At 39.1% G+C, this 15,495-nt stretch overlaps 2 protein-coding genes across 3 annotated transcripts in view; one reads left to right on the top strand and one right to left on the bottom strand.

The window, feature by feature from the left end:
- pomt2 (protein-O-mannosyltransferase 2) overlaps nucleotides 1-14,991 on the top strand; it is a 69,221-nt gene extending 54,230 nt beyond the window's left edge. The window contains exon 22 of the mRNA XM_039742302.1: nucleotides 14,733-14,991. Coding sequence (XP_039598236.1) covers nucleotides 14,733-14,826 — 94 coding nt within the window. The 3' untranslated portion in view covers nucleotides 14,827-14,991. The remainder of the gene's footprint in view (nucleotides 1-14,732) is intronic.
- Nucleotides 1-15,495, bottom strand: part of LOC120519151 (latent-transforming growth factor beta-binding protein 2-like) — a 389,450-nt gene that overhangs the window by 13,888 nt on the left and 360,067 nt on the right. For both annotated transcript variants that reach the window (XM_039742299.1, XM_039742300.1), the window contains exons 30-32: nucleotides 4,920-5,045; nucleotides 4,323-4,466; nucleotides 5-205 (exon numbers count right to left, since the gene is read on the bottom strand). In XM_039742299.1, the coding sequence (XP_039598233.1) occupies nucleotides 5-205; nucleotides 4,323-4,466; nucleotides 4,920-5,045 (471 nt within the window). The remainder of the gene's footprint in view (nucleotides 1-4; nucleotides 206-4,322; nucleotides 4,467-4,919; nucleotides 5,046-15,495) is intronic.

Here is a 15,495-nt window from a genome sequence, read left to right as displayed (position 1 = left end):
TCACCACTTCCCACAATGGGGCACGGGTGTGTCTCACAGTTGTCTCCCCAGCCTTCACCCACAGTGCAGCAGCATTCTTGCTTGGTGGTGTTTCCTGACAGGACGCTGTCACAAAAGCCGGGGTCGTTCAGATTGTAGTAGCACTCCTTTCTCTCTTCTTCTCCTGCTGGGTGTGCACCAGGTATTTTGGGAATTTTGGGCTCTTCTATACACCCAAAAGAAGGTGCACAACATAAAGAAACAGGTGTGTTATGAAGAAACAATGCAAACAATGGAAAAAGCTTTACAAAGAGCTTGCCCCCATCATAGAGACATCAGATGATACTGAGTTTAAAATATGATTTATGATTTTTATGCTGCTTCGCATTCCTAGTTACAGTGATCACGGCCATGTTTTCAGGCTAAGCTTTAGTTCATTCATAGGCCCTTAAATAAAGCTCTGCTGCTTCAGGAGAGTTTCTGTTTGATTCTTGCTGATTTCTTATCTGAAGTGGCCTCTTTTCTTGATACTTTTGCACTATTCAGGTATGTTTGGGAGTAGAGTGTTTTAGTAAATAGAGGCAGACGTACAGATTACAAACTCCAGTGTGAATGACATTGCAAGAACTGAGATATAACTGTGAATTTAAAATGATGTTTGAAAGGAAAACACAGATGACATAGAAGAGGCATGGGGTTTGCTTGAGCCAGGATCATCAATTAGCAACCTGTATGTCAAACGCTCTGTTCCAAAGCCATCTTCCAGCACATTTTTTAAATTATACTAGGCTGACCCGCCTTTTAAGGCGACGACTTTTTAGTTGACCACTTCTTAAGGCAATTCAATATGTAGATCAATTTGATATTTTATACAAACTCATTAATTTGGTTATATTGCATTTGAGTGGTATTACTTTAATACTCATAGTTTCTGTTATTTTTGTGATGAAATGTAAACTTTTTTTCTATATTGAGGTCGCCCTTTTGAACCCCCTGATATTTACTACGCGGTGAGGCATTTGTACTCCATCAACATTAATTATTTCCAGAGACATAATTTTGTCTATTTTTCCAGCGCATCGCGCACAAAAGCAAGGGAACGATGGGAGCACCAGAACTCTGCTCACATCATGTCGCTTCGTACCGCAAACTGCAAGTAGTAAGTCTGTGATAAGTGGAATACCGCTACGCTTTCCACTCATGGGACGGAAGGACAATCCCGACCGCTTTGATATAGTAAGAAAGAAGAAGAAGATATCGCACAGTCTGGAGTAGAAAATCATCTTTTACCTGGAAAAACGAAACAACAAATCCCATCGTGCATTGCAAAATGGACAGGGCGTGTGTGAAACTCCACGCCTGCGTAGCACTCACGGGACGGAAGGACAATCCCGACCGCTTTTATATAGAAGGATTAAAATTATGTAGAATCTATACGAGTTAGGTGTCTTTAAAATAAGTCATGTGCAGACAGGATTCATAACAAAATCAAACAAATTACTCCACATTTGCCTCTTTGGTCTCGCCTTAGTTTATGCCTTAACGTTTAAAATGAATAACTCCACAATTGTGGCTTTGATTGTAAAGTGAGCACCTCACAGCGGGGTAGGCAAAGGAGTACCCCATCAAAAGCAAGAGCTACCAATGGCTAGAGAGCCGCACTTAGAGCAAAGGGGCAGGTGCCCACAGTGGACTCTATTTTGATAACGACAGTTACATTGTGAACCAGAGAGTTTAGCTGTGTATTTTGGAACACTGGTATTATAAAGATATACTTTTTACACCATTTGTCATTGACATTCTCTATATCTGTTTTCCTCTTAATGCATTTTGATGGAGGCATTTTTCCTAGCTAACGTGTTTTGATGAGTTAGGTGAAATTTGAATATTAATTTCAAGCTAATCAGTAGAAGTGATGTGATTGGGTTCAACTACTCTGAAATTTCTTGACAAAAAATTCAATCAAATGATTGAGATCTTGTATGGAATAATAATAATACTGAAATTATATCAATTTTGACAGATTTGAACTGACTTAATGTGTGTAATGTGATTGGGTAGCTGATTAGATGAGAATGTCAAGAAGGCATGAGGATGTGTGCCTGTTAATGTGTGTGTGAGGTGTGGGTAGAGTTATGTCAGGGCTTGCTTGGGGAGAATTTGGCCTCAGGTAAAATGTATGTGATGGCCCTTGGCTTAAAGCAGGGGTGTTGAACTCCAGTCCTGGAGGGCTGCAGTGGCTGCAGGTTTTCATTCTAACCATCTTCTTAATTAGTGACCAGTTTTGCTGCTAATTACTTCTTTTAATTAACTTGACTCGGGCCCCATAGTTATTTCTTTTTCCTTAATTAGCAGCCAAACAATAATGAGACACAAAACAAGCCACCACATGACCAGCTCCCCTGTGCCCATCACACAATATCTGAAACTAAAGAAAGGTGAAGGTCTCAGTAAGGCTGATCTCTCAACTCACCTAAACATTTTGACAACGTTTTTATGAAAAACAGAAAATCAACAGATTTGGAAATGTCTGCTGTGACAGAACAAGAGCAGCAACAAGTCATGGAATTAAACAACGGGTTTAATTAACAGCAAGAATCAGCTTCTCATTAAGAAACTGGTTGGAGTTTGAAGCCCCAGTTTAGCTGATCATCTGTTGGCTTGTTTCATGCCTTATTTCTGTTTGGCTGCCATTTAGTGAGGAAACGAATCAATTCAGAGGGCTGAATTCTTCTAACAGGGCTCTTAAAATGAAGGGGAAAAAAGTGAATTAGCAGTGAAAACTGGTCACTGATTAGGAAAATGGTTAGAATGAAAACCTGCAGCCACTGCGGCCCTCCAGTCCTGGAGTTTGACACCCGTGGCTTAAAGGAATGAACGATTCTGCTTATTTTGTTTATTGACCACCAATTTTAATTCCATCCATTGTTTGGAGAATCTATGTTTTACATTACAAGTTCTTGGTGAGCTGAGACCAGATGTCATTCCTGTCCACAACCTCCTTCAGGTGTCTTTTACAAAAGGTAGGCTGTAGAAGTTTTGATCAAACGGTGAGTTTAACACGATCTTTGATGTTGATACAATAAGTGCAATATCACTATTTCTTTATTTCCACAAAACTAAAGAATAAAATTAAATACAGCTTTACTTTGTTTGTAAAAGGCACATGCCAAAGATATTTACATACTATTAAATCAGATTGATGATGGGGTGTGTGTATTTATTTTTCAAGGAAGCAATACTAATGAAGACTAGAACATATTTAATTAATTTTTACAATCTCAGACAAACAGAGACATTGGACATGAGGCAGGAACCAAAAGTAATAGACCACTGCAGATAAGAGAACACACCTAACATACACATTTTTGGGATGAGGGGGAAGAAAACTAAAGGGAGGAGTGTATAGACTGAGAACTGGCCATGATCAGGTTGAGAGATCAACAAATTTCTAAAATAATATAGGGAAGTCAATGCACTCCCATGACACTAGTAAAACAATTTAAAATAAGATAAGTAAATGAAAGTAAGAAAGTAGCAACAGCAGTTTTTCGGGTTTGCAGGTAAGCAAAGAAATGAACATTGAAAATGTAAAATTTAGATGTAATAAAATCAATGACCAGAAGATGGCAGAATAGGCTTTGAATTCTACAGTTTTAGGCCCACAAGTGCGTCTTTTAAGGCCAAGCTGCAGTGGTGGCTGATGTTTATTGCATTGCTATTGTTAACTGATTTCCAGACTCTCGATCTGTGGGGTTAATCTCTTGCGGTGCCATGCTTATACCGAGACATATTTTGTTTTCTTACTTACAGAAGAAGCACATGATGCTGCTCCATTCATCAGCCATGTGATCCTACCTTGCTAGACGTTATTTGGTAGAATTAAGGCAGCCACTTCTAATCAGTTGACTGCAAAAAAACACCAAACAACCTCTATGCATGACAGCAATTTAGTAGAAATTCAGTGTTGACCTACATTCATTTAATATGTTATAATATCACCTTTGTTCTAGGATAACCTATTGTGTATTACACTTAATAGTTTTTATGGCTATAGCATCTGCTAAGGTGAGGAATCAAAAATACTGAGCAATAGTTTGCATGGCACAACAATTATGTATGGTCATTAGGTTATTAGACAGTATAAATTAGAAAGAGAGGAGGATTAGCGTTAGCATGAAAGGATGAAACAGAGGAAAATCAAAAATGTGGTTTTCTCGTACTGCATATCACCAGAACAAGGGTTCATGTCAGAGTATTCAGCTTTTGAACAAATTTATGAATAATGTTACTTTTCACTACACAGAGGAAATAATCAGAGTTTAGAAAAAGACCTCCTCTACCTGTCATGATCCTGTTGCGACACTGGTTGGTCTGGGGATCAAACTCTTCATTGTCAGAGGGACAGAGGCACAAGAAGGTCCCCTCTACATTCTCGCAAAAAGCTGAGCCACACACTGCAGTGAAACTCTCACATTCGTTGATATCTGTTTATGATAAGATAGATTCATTTAGTGACTGCAAAGCATAAAACAGACCACTGAACAGACAGCATACCAAAGTGAGAACAGAAGAGGTGGAGATCCTCAATGATCAGAACTTCCATGGTTTCTTCTTCATTAGATTTTGTCTTGCAACATTCTTCCATATTGAGCACAGTATGTTGTGGAGTACAGTTAGGCCATCACATTAGAAATGTGCAGTTTATAGGACACAAACAAATACAATTGTACATTAAATGTCTATTTTCTAGTGAAACAGCTCACAGCTCTCAAATACCCTTTAGTACAGTGGACAAGCCTTTGGTCAGGGCTGGACTAGGGCTGAAACTTTGTATAGTGCCCAGGAAAAGTATGACAGTTAAGAAACAGTAGACAAACCGCACAAAATGTACAGATGAATGAGTAAAACTCCCATGGCTATGTTTGTTTCATACATACCGACACATGCTGAGGTCCCTGGAGAGTTCTGAAAGCCTTGATCACACACACAGTGGTAGGAGCCATCAGTGTTTTCGCAGAAGCCATGGCTGCCACAGATGGTCTTATTAACACACTCATCAATGTCTAGGAGAGAATAAGTTAATAAAAGATAGCTATTTAACACTTTGAGCCTGGGGGTTCAGCTGAATAGTAGTAACAATAGTAGTATTAATATTGTGATGTGTATGTGCCACCAAGAATGATGTGTTAAGCTGTACCTGGATGGCCTGCCACGTGGCCAGAGTCATCTGTGTACTTTAAGAAGCCTGTTGGACTGAACCTGCGTGTTGTGCAGTGGAGTTGATTTTTACATAATAATGACATCCTGCTATTGTCTTCCAGTCTAATCACGTTACTGGAAGAAAAACAAGCATTAAGTTTCTATTTATTCAATGACTTTTGAAAAATATTTTGGTGAGCAATTAAAAGTAATCTGTAATACTGTAATAAATGTGCACATCAGCAGCTGGCAAAGTGAAGCAAAATGTTTCTTAGAAATTAATAGCTACATCTAAAAATACCAGGAAAGAACTTAACTGTGAAACAGAATCGTTAAAAAGTCACAAAGCGGCCCAAGCAGCACCTGCTGCTTACTAAAGGGAGGAGAATGTCACAGATTGATAACACTTTCTGAATGTACGTTTATTACATTGCAGTATAGGCCCGTGTAAGGGCAGTTCAGAGCTGCTCATGTATATTATTTATGAGTACAGTTGCTTTAAAGTAAAATTGTTAGGGATACCATACTGAACCGGTAAAAGACACATGCCTTCATTTGCTATTATTGTTGTTATTGTTAAAGTACTCTTTCTCAGTAATCAAAGCCTGATTTTGTTTCTTATTTAATTATATCAAGTTTTCCCTTATATATAGCTCTTCACGGAGTATAAGACTAGAGGGCTTACACAGTTGAAGAAACACAATACAGCAGGGGTCATAAAATAGACATGACCTGGCAAGCACACTTTGGGACATGCCCTGCTATAACAATGACAACATCACACACACACACACACGTTTTTATCCCATTCCTGTGTGCTCTTAAAGGTCTGTCCTGCTTTCACCCTCTTTCTCCAACTCCCTTAAAGGTTCAATCCCGCTGGTAACTGCGGTGAACCACCAGGGGGCGTACAGCTCCCCAAACATCTGACACAACAGAAACAGCACAAGCTGACACACAACACACGTTTATTAAGAGTGGCAAATGTTTTTCTCTCGTTTCTCCCCACTCCAGCACAGTACAGCACCAAGCACAGTATACAATGCAGCACTTTTCTTCTTCTTCCTCCTCCTCATCTCCCTCTCTTCTTCACCTCCACTCCTCCACTCCTCCCAACTCTGGCTCGTTTCTGTGAGGCAGTTGGCTCCTTTAAAGATTACTTCAGGTGACTTGTTAGGGAGATCTGGAATTACTCCCAGGTGTGATGGAAGCCCAAAGTAGGGCACTGCAGCTCCTTCACCTTCCCCTGGTGGCATTCCCAGAACCCAACAGGGCTGAGCTGACCAATACCAAGTCCCATATAACCCTGTGGGACCCTGAGGGGCTTCTGCACTCCAGGGGGGCTGCCAAATAACAGCCTGGGGGAGACAGTGTCCTTCATAAGTCATCTTCCCCTGTCCTTCCAATATAGAGGCGTCCCAGCTGGGTAATGGCGCTGGCCACCATCTGTTACACTGCATTTCTGTTTTCCCTATCAAAAAGGACATGAATTGGACAACAGGTTCAGTGGGTTCTTAAAACAGGAGACTCTACAACAGCGGGGAAAAACTACAATAGTCCAGCCAGTAATCAATGTCCGGCATGTGCCTTTACAAGCTGTTACACATACGCACCACAATGGCTGTAACAATTCTTTTTTTTTTATTAAAAGTGAGAGACCAGTGCATTATAGACACATGTATATTGTTTTTTTCTTCTTTTCCAACTGCATGACTTGTACAGAAAAACAGTATGAATTATAATACTAATGATAGTTTATTTGCTTTTGCAAAAGGCCATTTTAGCATCATCTATGCTTCTGTCCACATGAATAAAGTCCATCTACCCACGACTGCTCACAACTCTTAGGGTTAGTCCTGTACCATAATACTTTGAGTCGAGTCCCATGGGTATCATGGGATTGCAGCAGAAATGCAGACCTCTAAGACACAATCTCTCATTCAATTACCCACTCATTCATGTCACACACATTAAGTCATTTCAGATCAGTCAAATGTAAGTCTCTGCAAGACAAGGACTCATCAAGCATCATCCTGGTGTTATCGCCTCTCCAAACAAGTAAGCTCAGTTATTTAGATATTTTTTTTTCTCATGAAAACCCACAGTGGCTGTACCCAACAATGTAGCCTTTACTGCTTGGCCAGGAAGTGACATTCACAATTCAGTAGACAGTGAGTTAGCTAGCAAAATATCTAAAACATCTATGAAAATGTCTGAAGAAGTGCATTAATACCAAGATCTGTCGCTTCAATGATGAATGAGCTGAAATGGATGCCACCTGTCTCATCTGCAGTTCGGCACCTGTCCCTTTTAAACGTACTGTGCATGTCTGATTTGATAGATGCCTATCATTGATATATTCTACATAATTTGTGTATAACTGACAAAAAATGCATTGGAGAATGGATTATGACCTCAGACACCTTACACCTGGGCAGGATTTGGCCCTGATGATGCCAGTAATTCCTACTCTTTTTGTGAAGCCTCCTGAGTACAGCACTACAGTACTACAGCTTGGTATTTTGTTTGTAATCGTCCCTCTCTCTTTACATCATTGGCACTCTCTTTCCATCTGTTAGTTGAATCAAGGTAGTCCACAAAGGGTCATGGAGAGCTGGAGATTTACACTACATCATCAGACACCAAGCTGCTAACAGCCATGGACAGGCTGCCAGTCCAATATCGAGCATGTTGATGCATTTAGTGAGACTCACTCAACCACATTAACAATGACTGAGCTTGGGAGCCAACCTGTGGATCTAGAGGGCTAAATCAGGAGTGTTAATAAGTACACCTTCATATTGCTCACTGATTGACCAGCCTCGTAAAAATGCCATTTATCACATGTGCAGGAGGCTATAAACCACCATTTCACAATATAGGCTTGGCTCCATCTTCATTTACTACTTGAGATTTAAGGTAATACTTGCCATGAAGGTAGCTTGACCTATACTGTGATTTGTAGCCATTGTGCGCATTGAAGCCTTTTATCTTCATGGCTTAGTGTTGTTATTCTATGGAGTTTTGCAGCAGTCTCAATTCTGATACATTCATCCATCTGTTATCCAACCTGCTATATCCTAACTACAGGGTCACGGAGGTCCGTTGGAGCCAATCCCAGCCAACACAGGGCGCAGGGCAGGAAACAAACCCTGGGCAGGGCACCAGCCCACCGCAGTCTGATACATTCATCTATTCACAGATTTAAGCATTCCTCACAAAGTGAGCCACAAGTGAGCATTTCAAAATGTTTAGGTCGTTTTAACTTGTGATTAACAGTAGTTCATCTATAAAAGACTCAAATGAATAAAAAACTCAATAAAAGATTGAACCAAACCCTACAAAGACCATAGCTGGTCATCTCACATAAAGCACCTTGGAATCACAATTTTTAAACTAGTCAATTTTATGTTTTCCTTAGTTTGATATTTTTAAAGATTTACTAGATGAATGTGCCTTTTGAAAGCTTTTTTCCTTGTCAAACAAATTGTAAATGTGAGTCCTCCTCTCTCTGATATCGTAACCGAGACCCTTATTTAGGCTTTTTTTTTATTTAGTCTTGTTTGGTGTCTCTGCTTGGATCCTGAACAGATTACAAAATGTACAACATTCAGCAGCATGGGTCCTCACATAACCCTGGGAACTTATTGCTCCAACACTGTCTCCCTGTTCACTATAAACTACACCTTTTAGTTTTTAACATCCTTCATGGTCTGTCCCCAAATTATCTGTATTCCTTTTTAATAAGTAAAAAACATACACCCCGCTACATTCAATGAGTTCCTCTGACGCCATGTTGTTTAATGTTCCATTGCACAGGCTCTAAACTATGGGTGACAGAGCTCTTAGCGTAGCGGGCCCACAGGAGCCCTGTGTCTGCACCTCACCCTCTTTTTTATCTATTCATTTATTATTTTTAAATATTTTTATTGATTTTATTTGAAGCAAATAACATTCCGTATTATCAAGTCAAACTTAAAAAAACCAAATTCAACCCTCACCTAAGAGAAAGAGAGCAGAGCCAAAAACCAGAGCAAATCTTTAAAAGTAGCAAAGAAGGAAGAGTATGCTTTTCCCCAATATAAAAGCTTTTTCTAAAATTTTACTGATTAAATTCTGCCATATTTTTAAAAAGTTTTGAACAGATCCTGTAAGTGAGAATGTTTTTAAATCTCAACGTAAAACCCAGCTTTTTAATATTGCATTTTGCTACCTTTTATATACTGAGTCTTTTGATATTTTGGATGCTGGACACATTTATTATTATTTTTTGTAGTTCTGGGGCCGATTTTAGTTCCCAAAACAGTAGAAATCACTATGCATGAAACCCAACACACTGATGCACCTTTCTGCAATGACATGCAGTATCTAAAAAGAAAGGAACAAGAACTTCGATCCCACCAATATCTTTAATGTGATGTTTTAACTGTGAATACCCTTTATGACCAACAGAACAGCTGTAACAGTATTACTTCTACTGATGCACACAAAGGTGAACTCAATAAATCAAATATTTGTGTTGGAATTTACTGGCACGAGGCTATAAGTATAATGGGCACAATGAGGCCTGATGACTGACTTCATTTTTGGCATCAGAGTGCGATCTGTAGCAGTGTAGATAAGAGACTCAGAAGTGTATTCCCCCATCAGATTGCAGCAAAACTGGAACTTTCCCCAAGTTTGCTGACCCCTTTGGACATTCTTTTTAAAGCCTATGACTGAACTGACAAACTTTTCAAACAAAACAAAATCCATCATTTTTTAAGACAGCTAATCAATCTTTTCCATTTGGTTTTAATTTGTATTCCCTGTATCCCTGCTTATTTACATAAGTGAAATACAAACCTTCATCTAATTGAATGTTTTTTCAACTGAACATTCTTGTATCTGAGCCACATTCTTGCTGGCTCTACAAATACTTCTTTAAGCACCAAATGGCTGGTTGACTTCTGATGACTTGCTAATCCTTTCTCTGCTGTCAGCTATTAAATACTAACTGTCTCATCTTCAGCAATGGCCATTATCCCCTCTTTTCTTTCTCACTGTCCAAAGACTGGATTGTTGTTCAGCTCTCTGAGACTTATTTTAGTGCTGATGGTTACTGTTTAAGTGCAGGCTCCTCACTTGCACAGGCACTGTCATTGATGGATATTTTTATACTTCTTAGCTTTTTACAGGATCTTGCATTTTTGACCTTTCAAGCTCTCAGATAGGCTGCTTGCTTTGGCTTTTGGTTGTGAACCACTTTGTCTGTTTTGTCCCACCTTGCCTCCTCTTCTAGTTCCAATTAGCTTTCCATCCTTTTTACATACCACTATCTATGTATGTGTGTTCTTCCACTGCACTGAGCCCATCAAAAATCAATGCCACTGGAAGCAGTCATTTCTGTGCTGACATAAAGCGATCATACCCACTTAGTTAACTTAATTGCACTACAAGATGACAAGGTGGGTACACAACAGCAGGAAGTGAAGATCCTGTTGACCTGCTTGATTTGCCATCCAGTTTTTAGACACATTGGTATACAATTTTTTTTCCATTTTTGTTTCTCTATGTATCATGTTATGAAGTACCTTCAGATATCGCTTGGAAATTGCTACCACTGAATATTCCTCTTGAAGTTCTTCCCTCTGATAACAACTATATGCTTTTCTATGGAGGCAACCTTTTTGTCTCACTCCTCTTTCCTGCAGTTTCTCAAGGAAAGCTGAACTTAGGACAGTGGTTCTCAAGTTCAGTCTCCCTTGGCCAACTGTGGCTGCAGGTTTTTGTTCCAACCATTTACACAATGAGTCACAAACAATTTTACCTTTAATTCATCTCATTTTTTAAATAGCTGTCATTTTTATTTTTTTATTTTACATTTAAAATGTGCATTAGTGTTGAATTTACTCTTTCAAGAAATTTGTATTTCTGTTGATTTTTAGATGCACAGCTCATTTTCTTTTTGATTGTTTTGCTCTCTTACTTGACTCCAAATACTGACAATTAATGACAAATATAGCAGACACCAGGACAAACAACATTGACAGCTAAAGGGCAGCTACGTTGTGTCACCCTCTTGTGTGCTTATTGATATAGGACAAGATAAGGGTTATTGGTCTGTCACATTAAAACCTGTGCACCTCTGGTCTTTAAGGCCTGATCTTGGTCTCAATCATGAGCTTATGCCCTGATACACATGCCATTATCCATGAATTGTTTGGCCATGGGATTTGGCTTTGGGTCCTTCTCATGGTTGGCAGCAACATGGCTGCGCACCCCATTGCAATTGGCAACACAAATGTGCACTGTGGCTGATGTTCTTCTCACGGCAGACAGCGATGAGGATGCGTGGCGTGGATGACAGGTATAGTATGGTGGAGTCACCACAAACAACTCTGTGAAGTGCTGAACGTCAACTTTGGGAGAGTGACACTGATCAACAATGTCACTCGGCTGTAAGAACAACTGTGACAAACAACTGTAGTGATTGACACAGGGCCTCGGCTGAATGAACAGCAGTGATAAACAAATCTGTGATAGGAGAGTGGGGTGCTTAACACAGTAACACAGCAGAAGGAAAAACAGAGCTGAACCAAAGGTCTGTCTGTGTGTGTCCTAGTTGTCAATAATGGCATACTGTAAATAAAAAGAAAGGTAAAATGAACAACATATTTAACAGCAAAACATGAAATATTATGCCTTTGACACAAAAATTCCTGTATTGTTCAGTAAATATTTAGCACAAGCGGTTTGTAATTTCTGGAATGATTCCTAGAAATTGATTGGGATGAAAACCTGCAGTCACTGGGGCCTCCAAGACGGAACTTGAGAACCGCTGTTCTATATTATATATTCCCTTTGGAGCACCTGATCTGCCAGCAACAGTAATATCAACTCAGATTCACATGCTGTTAGTGCTTATGACATACATAAACACATAATCTATCATTTATGCACATTAAATGTTATATAAAATGGAAAATGTATTAAACATGACTTTCCACCTTATTTTTTGAGTCCAGTTAAAAACATATGTCCTTTACTTAAAAACTTAAAATGTGGCCAAAGCAGGTACTTGAACATTGTCTCTTATTTTTCAGTTAATAAAACTGGTTAAGGAGGGCATGGATGGAATGGCACCCTATCTGGGATTGAAGGTGTACTGTTGCTTGGCCAAGAGACCACCATAACGAATTGATGGTGGGAGACTACATTCCTGTGTTTTCAAAGTGTGCTGGATGCAGCATCCATCTAACATTACTCCCATTTAGACACACTGCAGGACTACAACAGAGATGTAACTCCAACAAGCAGAACTGTTGGGGTCCATCAGGAGACGGCTCCCCTATCCTATGGAAGTTCTGCTTGACTCAAACGTGCTTCCTGGATGTTCAGGAAGTACTTTTGGGTCCAGTTTGAAAAAAAAAACTCCTCCAGTTTAGCCAGGTGAGTTGGAGTCAGACAAAGACAACCTGAAGAGGTGTGGAGGAAAAAAAAAAGAAATGAAAGAAAGAAACAGAGAATTGTATTTCATTACAGTGGGGTGACAAGCAGCTTTGAAGTCTTTTGAGCCGCGAATTGTATGTGTAGTTGTAGTCTGGGTTTGGGTTGTGAGACGCCCCCTAGTGTCCACAACCCAGACATATAACATCTGCATATACTGCTTTGCTAAACCGTCCAAATCTCTTGGCTTGGCTACTGAACCACAACTATCACTAGTGGTACCTCATCTCTGAAACTTGTTATGCTGGGGTAAACAAGGACAATGGACATTTGTTCAGCAGCCACCCAGTAGTCTGGTTGGCATTTCAGTTGTAATTTGCACATCAATATCAATCACTAGCTCTTTATTTTCTATATCTCTATGAACAGTATGCACTAGCACAAAGCACAATATAAAAAACCTTCACAATAAACGCAAAAAATGAAGCTTCAGCAAGATACTTTTAAATGTATAAAGTCACAAAGAAGAGAACGCTGCAACAGACATCAATAAAGTAACAGTGTAAAATAAATTGATTATTCTGACAACCTAAAGGGACGATTCTGCTGTAGTGTGGCACTGACAAGACTCTGTGAATAACGGTGACTGTTGGAATTCATAAATGTATTGAGGACAAAAAAAGACCTCTATTTATAACAGAGTTCTCTTCATATAGATTTTTAGGATTTCTTTTTGTTTGTACACTAAAATCCAAATAGAAAACCCACAATAACTGCATTCTAAAGCTGCTAATTCTCATTGCTCATCTGCAGTAGTTAGTTTTTAGTTCTCTGTTACTTTGGTGTAAAATCCACCTGTTTAATATTGGGGCTAATAGAGCAGTCAACATAGAACTGAGACGTCTCACTGGTAAGCTGCTTTTGCATTATATTTATTGGGCAGTCTGTTCAATAAATTAGCAAACATTTACTGTCTTTGGCTCATACATGCTGGTATTGAGTGGATCACCACCATACCGCATCATTGTGAACAAATACAGTCTGATAATTGTACATACTATAGTCTAATTAGTTTACACAAAGGGTTATACATATATGGAGCAAAGTATGAATTTATGAAGTTTAATAATAAACTTTGACAATGTTTAAAAAATGTATTTACTTTTTATTATAACAGCTCAGTCATAATGGACCATTTTAATATCTTTCTGGTGAAACACTAATAAGGCATCAATTTCACCATTAAAGTGGCACAGGAAATAACACCGGAGTTCTGACAATTTTTCAGTGCACTAGCAGTGTGCCCTTCAACCCTTTGTTAAAGCCCTCTAGTACAGATCTGCTTGCTCTGAGTTTAATATTCTGATTTTTTTTGCTATACTGTTATGATTATACTAGTTTGTATGGCCTACTTTGTGTTTTTTGACTATGGACAACAGAGATGTTACTTTATTTTGACATGTCTTTATCATGTCTCCTGTCCTTGCCACAGTCTGCACTCCTTAACCTGCTCCTGTAGTGAGCTGAGCACTGTGTGACGTCACTCTGATCTCTGACTTTGTTGCTCACTTCCTGCACTGGCAAAGGTGAAAGCTGGAGGTCATATTTACCAATGGACAACTCTAAAGTCATGGGTGGCTGGCTGGCATGAAGAAAGAATTACTGATTGCAGCCTGATCACACCACAATGTTGTGTTGTGTTTATGTCATTTTGTTTTGTAGGTTTGAGACACTAAAAGCTCAAAAAAATGTAAGAAATTTCGAAAAGTTTCAATTTGTGCTGAACTAGTTTCCATTCCTGTATTTTTGCTCACCAATATCTAGAAAGGTGAGATGTTGTTAAAAATGTAAAAAAGAAATTAATGCATTGTTGTATTATGCTTACTGCAGAGGATGTGTATGTAATGTATGTGTTGTTTGGTAGTTTCTAGATTAGATGGATTTGATTTAAATGTAATTTGTACACTTTTGCAGAATTCAGCATGAACAATTTGTATGTAGGTGATTTATAAGGAAATATCTGCAAATATCTATTGTCATGCATTCACACCACATGCACATGTGGAAGGCTCGGTTCACGAGGTAAACTGACATGCAGCTACTAATCTCTCTTCCTCTTCCAGCCCAAGAGTGGAGGCGGACCCGCCCTATGGAAACCCCACCCCTTCTGATAACCCCGCTATAAAAGAGCATAACCAGAAGTCGGTATTCATTTAAAGGAATGTGACTGGCCACAGAAGCATTGAAATTAAAATTGCTAAGTTTCAGTGAATGCTTGCTGTTCATTTTTTTGATTTTGTTCATTTTTTTTAACATCTTGCTGTCGTTGCTATTAAATGGAACCCCAAGACTTTACCCTGTACTGCCTCTTTTCTCCACACACATTTGTAACTTAAAAGAGATCCCAATTCACTTCTCTCTCTAGTGAAATAGCTAATACAGCAGGTGAAATGGCTCGAGTTTCCTTTCCATTTACATGCAAGACTGTTTAGTCTGTTTTGCCAGGTAAATGTTTTTCTGCTATTTTTTGTGTTTGGTAAATATTTTTCTGTTTGGCATTTGTGTAATTATTGTGTGAGACACAAAAACTACTGTACTAGTTTACATTAAAGCAGAGGCCAGAATATGACGACTTCCAAAAGAAGCTTGGGAGTCGTTTTGACCTTGGGATTAAATAAATGAAGTTTTGTCATTTGCCACCAATTCTCATTAAAATACAATACAATACAATACAGTTTATTTTTGTATAGCCCAAAATCACACAAGGAGTGCCGCAATGGGATTTAACAGGCCCTGCCTCTTGACAGCCCCCCAGCCTTGACTCTCTAAGAAGACAAGGAACAACTCTCAAAAAAACCCAGATAGGGGTTGGAAATGGAAGAAACT

This window comes from Polypterus senegalus, chromosome 18 (assembly GCF_016835505.1).
Source record: "Polypterus senegalus isolate Bchr_013 chromosome 18, ASM1683550v1, whole genome shotgun sequence".
NCBI lineage: Eukaryota > Metazoa > Chordata > Cladistia > Polypteriformes > Polypteridae > Polypterus > Polypterus senegalus.
Note: the sequence above shows the minus strand (reverse complement) of the source record. Positions and strands in the feature narration are given on the sequence as shown.